The 8,982-nt window shown below is 41.1% G+C and overlaps 1 protein-coding gene across 3 annotated transcripts in view; it reads right to left on the bottom strand.

Annotated features, from left to right (window-relative positions):
* Positions 1-8,982, bottom strand: part of YIPF6 (Yip1 domain family member 6) — a 53,516-nt gene that overhangs the window by 13,146 nt on the left and 31,388 nt on the right. For all 3 annotated transcript variants that reach the window (XM_006776109.2, XM_015572003.1, XM_015572002.1), the window contains 3 exons: positions 8,406-8,534; positions 7,345-7,423; positions 2,981-3,023 (listed from right to left, as the gene is read on the bottom strand). In XM_006776109.2, coding sequence (XP_006776172.1) covers positions 2,981-3,023; positions 7,345-7,423; positions 8,406-8,534 — 251 coding nt within the window. The remainder of the gene's footprint in view (positions 1-2,980; positions 3,024-7,344; positions 7,424-8,405; positions 8,535-8,982) is intronic.

Genomic DNA, 8,982 nt, shown 5'->3' with positions numbered 1-8,982 from the left:
CTCTTTTTGTCTGCGAAGCTCCTGATTTCCACTTTAATTTTGCTGGATAGTTTTCTTGGATTTAGTCCTTTGCTTTGCATCACTTTGTATACCTCCTACCATTCCCTTCTAGGTTGATGTGTTTCTGTTGAGAAATCATTTGATAATCTGATGGGGGCGGGGGGGAGATCCTTTGTAGGTAACTCTCTGTCTCTCTCTTGCAGCCTTTAACACATTGTTTGCAGGTAGTTTTTATCATGCACTAACAGGTGGCGTGGGCCATTTTTGCTAATTTTTTGCGCAAATGGCAACGTTCAGTAAAATTATGATAACTTTAGTTTACGTATTTATACGTTACCCACATTCTACCGCTAGTCTATAAAAAACGTATCCCACGTCTATAAAATACGTGTCCTGCGCTCTACTACCAGTCAACATAAAACGTATAAATACGTTTCCTGCATACAATGTGTTAAGATTCTCCCTTTGTCGTTAACATTTGGCATTGTAATTATCACATGTATTTATATGGGTCTTTTGGGATTCATCTTGCTTGCGACCCTCTGTACTTGTGTAACTTTTTTCTTCTCCATATCTGGGAAGTTTTCTGTCCTTATTTCTTCAAATAAATTTTCTAATCCTTGCTGCTCTTCTTGTCCTTCTGGCAGCCCTATTATACGTATTTTACTTCGTTTCATATTGTCCCAACACTCCCTTAGGCTCTCATCCTGCTTTTTAATTTTTTTCTCCACTTGCTGTTCAGATTGAGCTTGTTTCTCTGCCTTATCTTCTAACTCACTAATTCAGTCCTCTGCTTCTTCTAGTCTGCTGTTGAAACTTTCCATGGTGTTTTTGATTGTAGCTATATCACTTTTCATTTCTTCCTGATTCTTGCATAGGTTGATTTTCTCATCCAGCCGGTGAATGAATTGTACAACCATTACTCTGAATTCTTTTTCTGTCATGTTGCATGCTTCAGTTTCATTAATTTCCTTCCTTGGTGACTCCTCATTTTCTTTCCTCTGGGGATTGTGTCGTCTCCCCATTCTGACTATCTCCAGATGGTTCAAATGTTGAGTTGCATGGGCCTGGGCTGTGTGCAGTGTGACACAAAGACATGTGGCTACCATGGGTTGGTGGGAGCCACACTCGCCCAGGATCAGAGTCACAGGTGCTTAGTGTGGCCTCGTGTGCACACCTAGAATCTGGAACCCTGCCTGCGCCATGCTGAAACAGAGACTCTGCTGGTGTGTGCCAAAAACCAGAGTGCCCTAGCGCTTGTCAGGAGTCAGAGACCGCCTGTGTCTGCACTGAGAATGGAGTATCAGAGTCTCTGTTGTTACTTAGTGCGGTCTTGCGCCAAGCACCAGGGTCCCTGTGTGTGCATGCGCCAAGAATTAGAGTTGTGGCTATTAGTGTGAATGCACTGGGAATCAGGGATCCCAGGCACGTGCAATGAGAAACACAGTCAAGTCACTGGTGCTCAGTGCTGCCTCTTGTGTAGAAAATCTGGGTCCCCAGTCTGCCTGGGGGACTAGGTTGCACAGTTGCACTGTGTCAGCAGGAGGTCCACTCCTGCCCTGCAGAAAACAGCCTTCCATGTGTGCTTGCCCTGAATCAAAGTCAGGAGGTACTGCCGCCCATTGTGGGTGTGGGGTCTGGTCACGTGGATGTGCACTGCGGGAAACAAACTCCCTGTGTCCGTGCACCCAGGCTCAAATTCAGTGCTGCCTCCCAGTGTGGGCATGGTGTCTCATTGCAGGAAACAAACTCCCCAAGTTCAAGTGCTCAGGTTCAAATTCAGCACAGCCTCCCTGCTTGGGTGTGGTGTCTGGTCACAGGAAACAAATTCCCCAAGTTCGCGCCCCCAGGCTCAAATTCAGCTCTGCCTCCCTGCATGAGCACAGGGTCTGGTCATGGAAAGCAAACTCCCCCAGATCGCACACCTCGGCTCAAATTCAGTGCAGCCTCCCTGCTTGGGCGCGGAGTCTGGTCGCAGGAAACAAACTCCCGAGTTCGCACCCCCAGGCTCAAATTTAGCGCTGTCTCCCTGCATTGGTGTGGGATCTGGTTGTGGGAAACAAACTCCCCCAGATCGTGCACCTAGGCTCAAATTCAGCACTGTCTCCTGCGTGGGTGCGGGATCTGGTTGCGGAAAACAAACTCCCCCAGATCGCACACCTAGGCTCAAATTCAGCGCAGTCTCCCTGCTTGGGCACAAGGTCTGGTCACGGAAAACAAACTCCCCGAGTTTGCACCCCCAGGTTCAAATTCAGCACAGCCTCCCTGCCTGGGCGTGGATTCTGGTCACAGGAAACAAACTTCCCGTGTATGCACACCCAGGCTCAAATTCAGGTAGAGCCGCCACTGCTATGAGTGGGCAGGAGGCCTGTTTGTGCAGAGAGGGTCTGGCAGTTCCTATGCCACTGCTGCGGGGCCAGTGGGGAGGGAGATTGGCTCTGTGACTCACAGAAATCTGCGGCCAGGGTGCCTGGGGTCTTGGTGTCTGTGGGTTTGCAGCTGTGGTCGCAGGTCTTTTACCCAAGTGGCTGTAGGGTCCCAGTTTGTGACTGAGACCAGATTGGGTAGTGGCGAGGCTAGGATCCTAGTCTCAAGCAGTTCTGTTCTTCAAGATGGCACGGTCTCTGTGCTGGCGGTGTCCTCCCCGGAGTGTTTCCAGTGGCAGGGGGTTTCGCCATCTAAGACTGCCGGGTTTGGCAGCCCCTTGGAAGATCTGTAGGATCTAGCTGTCCCTAGCTCTCATTCACACACACCACACACATCCACACACTCCTCTGTTGCTCCCTCACTCTCTTACATACTCTCCCTCCCTACCTTCTTGCCAGTCACCAACTTTTTCTGACTTTTTAGACTTAAATACATAAGTACAATATGTCATAGAAGTAATAAATAAAATATTCAGTCAAAATTCCCCTCAATTTTAAAATTCCACCAAAAAGTTTATTCCAACTCAAATGACAAAGGAAATATGTATACTTACAGTGCGAGTGTCACACAAAGGACCAAGGGGCCCCATAAATCCCCTACAAGGCAAGAAAAGAAAGAAGATTGTTAAGAAACAACCATGCAGTATTTTCTATCTTTATTCTAATATCTACCTCTCCCACTCTTGGAATTCAGATATCAATGCTCTGTCTGTCTGCCCAAGCCTTCCCTCCTCTCTTACCCCTTTATTTGCCTTCCCTGCTCCCCAATTCTGAATGTCCTTCTTTAATAGATCCTTTCAGTTTTATTTCATATCCCATAATTTACCTCTCCCCCCACCAAGTCACATTCCAACATGCCATAAAGACCAATGAATGAGAAGTACACCATCCTGCACCCTCAGAAAGAAGACTAGACTCAAATAATTTCACCAATCTGAGACTACATTAGACAAGTCAAGTATACTCAGGCCCATCTCACAAATATGAAAAGTAAAGATGAAAAGCAAGTCACTTTCCCAAGTTTATATCAACAGTTAGGTATAGAGGTGGGACCAGAACCAAGGTCTTCTGATTCCTACTATGAAGTTCTTTCCACTCTGCCACACTGCTTCCCTTTTATAATTACTACATTGAACTAAAATGGAATTGCTGTTGTTATAGGTGAAAAATCAGGTCAATATTGGTAATTTTATAAAGTTAAACTTGCTTTAAAATGTTATTTCTTTACTGATTTTAGAGAAAGGGAGAGAGAGAAACATCGATTTGTTGTTCCACTTATTTATGCATTTATTGGTTAATTCTTGTATGTGCACTGACAGGGGATCAAACCCTCAACCTTGGCATATCCAGACAATGCTCCAAAAAGCTGAACTACCCAACCAGGGCTATAAGGTTAAACTTTAACAAATAACATGAAAGCTTTTTGAAAACTATAAAAAGTTCTGCCAACATCAGGTCTAACCACAGTAGTTCTCAATCAATAGTGATTGGTGATTAATATTCCAACAATTCAATAATATGCAGCTCAGAGCACAATTACCTTCTTCACATATATATCTTTACATAAAAGAATACTACACTTGGCAACTGAAAAACTGATTTCAAGTACAATTGACATTAATAAACTGGCTTTTTAATGCACTGGAAATTTTTGTAATTTGTAAAAAATCTGCAATGGTATTTTCAAATGTATTTTTTTATCCCTGCCTTAGCATGTTTTTATTGATTTTGTGAGAGAGAGAAAGAGAGAGTCAGAGAAACATCAACCAGTTGCCTCCTGTGTGCACCCGACTGGAGATCAAAATGGCAACCTGAGTATGTGTCCTGACTGGGAATCGAACCTGCAATGTTTCAGGGTACAGGATGATGCTCCAACCAACTAAGCCACCTGGTCAGGGCTCTGTAACAGTATTTTAAAACTATTTTCTTATTGTTGTAATACACATACACGTACACACACACACACACACACACACACACACACACACACACACAGGACATTGACTCCACGAGATGTTGAAAGGTGATGCGAGGAATCTGACACCATGCCTGATGAATAGCACCATCCAGTTCTGTGAGATTCGATGGCTGTGGAACCAGCTGCCAGATGGCTCTTTTAACTTCGTCCCATAAATGCTCAATTGGATTGAGATCTGGTGATTGTGGGGCCACCTAAGCAAGGAAAAGTCTCCCTCATGTTCTTGAAACCGCTCCTGCACAATATGAGCACCGTGGCATGGCACATTGTCTGGTTGGAAGAAGCCATCTCCATTGGGATACGCCATCAACACGATAGGATGAACTTGATCAGCATCGATACTTACGTATGTTGTGCTATTCAGACGTTTATAATGATCTGGCCCTCTAGCAACTTCAGCGGGAAATTATAGCTAATTTGCCTACAAACGTCAGGTGGTCATAATAATCTGGCCACTTAGTGTATATATCACAAAATTCACCATTTTAGTCACTTTTAAGTGTACAGGCATTGAATACATTCATTGTTATGCAACAATCACCACCATCTATCTCCAGAAATTTTTCATCTTCCCAAACTGAAACTCCAACCCATCTATACTAATAAAAACCTACGTGGCCCTCGCGCCCTCGCACGTGATATTGCCACAAGATGGCCACATGCACAGCAGAGGCGGGGCCCAGTGGCCACTCTGCACAGTGAGGTCTGGGGGTCCCGTGACTCCGCACAGCACAGAGGAGACCAGTCCCGGTGTCTCTGCCGCCTCACGCGCCCGTGCACAATTTTGTGCACTGGGCCTCTAGTTAAACAACAACTCCCCACTCTCCCCTCAGCCTCTAGCAACTATCACTTTACTTTCTGTCTCTATCAATTTGACTACTCTAGATACCTCTTATGAGTGGAATCATAGAATATATGTCCTTTTTTATCTGGCATATTTCACATAGCATCATGTCTTTAAGGTTTATCCATGTTATAGCATGTGTCTGAATTCCACTCCTTTTTAAGGGTAATATTCTATCCATTTATGATAAATATTATGGTGTATATGCCACATTTTGTCTCTCCATCCATCGACAAATGTCTAAGACAGGGGTAGCCAACCGGTGGCCTGCAGACGACTGGTGGTCCGTGAGGTCCGAAAGGTTGGCGACCGCTGGTCTAAGATGCTTCCACCTTTTGGCTATTGTGAACACTGCTGCTATGAACATGGGTGTACAAATATCTGTTCAAATCCCTGCTTTCAATTCTTTTGAGTGTACAACCAGAAGTGGAATTGTTGGAATGATTCTATGGTTAATTTTTTGAGGAACCACCATACTGTTTTCCATAGTGGCTGCATCATTTTACACTCCCACCAGCAACAGCAACATACAGGGGTTTCAATTTCTCCATATCCTCAACACCACTTGTTATTTTCTGTTTCTTTGAATGATAACAGCCATCCTAAGGGGTGTGAAGTGGTATCTTATTGTGTTGTTGGTTGGTTGTTGTTTTTTTAGATTATTTTTTAAGTTGTGAATTTTTTCCTTGTTACTTTGCCAACAGCTATAACAGGACAGGGCAGAAGTGCAAATTCTGACCATGACTGCTCACCCTCTGTGCCAGCCTATCTGTCTATCCCCACAAGGTTTAAGGATGGACCTCAACATATGACATAAGCTAATATTCATAATGAATCGGCAAACTAACACACTGATTCTGTATTGTGAGAAGCATCCTTGCTTTGAACTGAACCAAAGCAACATTTCAAAGGATCTTCACATCTGGGGTCATAGTGGTAGATTGGAAAGGGTGCTGAACTTGAAAATTGGATTCTAATCCTGCCTGTGTGATCTTGACAAGGCACTCAGCTTCTCTGAGACTCATTTCCTTAATCTGTAAAACACAAATAATAACTCCCCCTTCACAAGGCTGTTGTAAGGATTAAAAAAGATAATGAGTGTTGAGGGAACAGAAAGGCACTAGAATAATAGCTGGCATTTATGGAGTGCCTATTAAATGCCAAATACTGTGCAAGGAGGTTGATATGCACTATCATCTCTAACACTTACCAGCCAGGTAGATGCTATTATCTCCACTTTAACAGAGGAAGAAACTTCAGCTCAGCAAAGTTAACTGTCTTTTCCAAGATCACACAGCTAGTGGTGCGACCACTATTTAAACCAAGATTTGTCCATGTTCTTTCCACTATATACCAATGGTAGCAAATCATCTGTCAGCTCCAGCCCACAGTGCACTATGTTGGAAACAATTCTTACACTGCATCCAGTGTTCACCCAGAGTGATGGCACATTGCCACACAGTTGACATCCCTAAAATACAGCTGAAATGCTATAAAAAATAGAAGGTACACTCATGTACAACATAATTGTTACTATTCTCAAACAACTAATTCAAGTTTTCTGATAAAGGTTACTAAGAAAACCAAGAATATTTGATAAGAACAGAAAAAGGTCTAACAATTTGAAGAATTCTAAATAACAGCATAATTTATTGCAAATATTGATAGAAATCTTGAACAAAGAAAGCAGTCATCAGATTGATAGTTCTAAAAATAGAAATGTCAATAAAGGTACTATTAATTTGTTAACCCTTAATGGGTATTAGCTATTTTTCTAATTTCACAATTGAACATTTTGCCTTTTCCTTAGGGATGGTTAGCTCTTTGGTTGAACAAAGTCCCTATGTGTTCACAGCTTCCAGAAATACTTTTTACAGTGTCAATTATAGCAGGTGAGGATATAGTGTATATTTATTGGTGAGGGCAATCTCTGAAATTCCATTCTAAATTTTTAACTTCTTCCAAAAATTTCATTTATATACTTATTCATATTGCAAAATGATGTCAGTTTTTTCTACCACAGAGCCTGTGCCTTATAAAGTACTTATGATAAGGTATGATGAGAAGCAGCAAATCCTTAAAAACCTCATACTTACAATCTCTCAAGAGAGTATTACTTTTCCTCGGGTACAAAACATGCATGAATTTTTTCCCAACAGCTTTTAGATCACGCATCTGAAAGACATACACAACTATTATATTGTGAGAACCAAGGTTGCCAGGCAGCCCCCCAACTTAATTTGCTAAAATCTCCTTTATTTCAATCTCCTGGGAGGCCTTTGTTAAATTTTAGAGCTAAAATTCTAGTTCAGCCCTTTCACTATACAAATCAGAGGCAGGTTTTTTCTATTAACTCCTTAAGCTAACATCTAACTCTTTACCGTATCCACCAGTTCTGTTTTGATTTTTAAAACTCTGTAAAAGAGAAATATAGCCCTCCTAATACATTACTTATAGAAACTAAAATCTGTTCTGTAAAACATAACATCTGGTTTTCAGTTTATACATGATGAAATCCCAAGGGCCAATTAGCCTGCTCCCTAGCCACCATATTCTCCACAATATATCAAATAAATTAATTATCAACATAACCAATTTAACTGGCAAATAAATCCTAGAAGCTAGATTAACTAAAAATCAAGACATTTGAGAAAGGGTATGGTAATATAACCTCTCAAAATATAGTTGAGATAACTCCATCCTAAATTTTCACCTAGAGATTTCCTTGTATCATTAATAATTCTGTGTAAACATGGTTTTTAATGGTTGTTTAGCATTCTACCACATAGGTGTAACATAACTTAACCTATTCTTCAACTTTCCCCTATTATAAAGAATGCTATAATGAACATCTTTGCATATTAATATTTTTCAGTATTTTTAAAAAATAGTTTCCTATTTCAAAAGTTTTCTTTATACTATATCTGGAGAGGCAGAATGATCAGCATAAAAAATATTTGGAAATTTTAAGAATCTTAATACACATTATAGCCAAACTGTCCAGAAAGCCTGTACCAAATAATTCTCAAGGAGAGAATCTTAAATTTCAATAAATAAAATATATTGAAGATCAAATGAACCAAAGAAAAATATTACAAAGAGTTATTATTTAGTTCCATGACATTGAACAGAAATTCTCTTAAATAGTATAACTTACAATGGTATTCTGAACTGATTCATTTAATGTGGAGCTGTCGAATTCCCGAATGCGAGATCTCATAGGAATGGTGATTTCTCCTTCCACAGGGATGTCTTGTGAGATAGATATATCTGAAAGGCCTGCAAACTGATAAGAGTCAGAAAAAAACGTTAAAAGCCCGTCATTAACTGTGGCATTCCTCCAAGATATCACCATTTCCTAGAGAGTAGGGACTATGTCTTTTGGTAGGGTTTTATACCGTTTTTAAAGTAAAAGCTCACCAAACAAACAATGTAGTTACCTAAAATCTCAAATGTTTTTTCCTTTTAATTAAAAGGAGGTGGCATATAATGGAAAAAATTATAATGCAAATGAAATAGACACTTCTTGCCCTCAAATATTTGGTTTATCCCAAGCATGAAATCTTCACATGACACAAGCTAGTAAGACAACAGGGCTATTGGTGACCTTTCAGCAATCATATTTTAGCACAGCCACAATTCTGTTGCACTTCTACTCTTTAGTGGCATCTGCTGGCTAAAATGGAGCATCATGTGAAGCCAAAGGGTAATTGGGAAGAACAAGGAAATAGGAA

The sequence above is a fragment of the Myotis davidii genome, unplaced genomic scaffold, assembly GCF_000327345.1.
Source record: "Myotis davidii unplaced genomic scaffold, ASM32734v1 scaffold1109, whole genome shotgun sequence".
Taxonomy (NCBI): domain Eukaryota; kingdom Metazoa; phylum Chordata; class Mammalia; order Chiroptera; family Vespertilionidae; genus Myotis; species Myotis davidii.
This window is presented reverse-complemented; position numbering and strand designations above follow the sequence as displayed.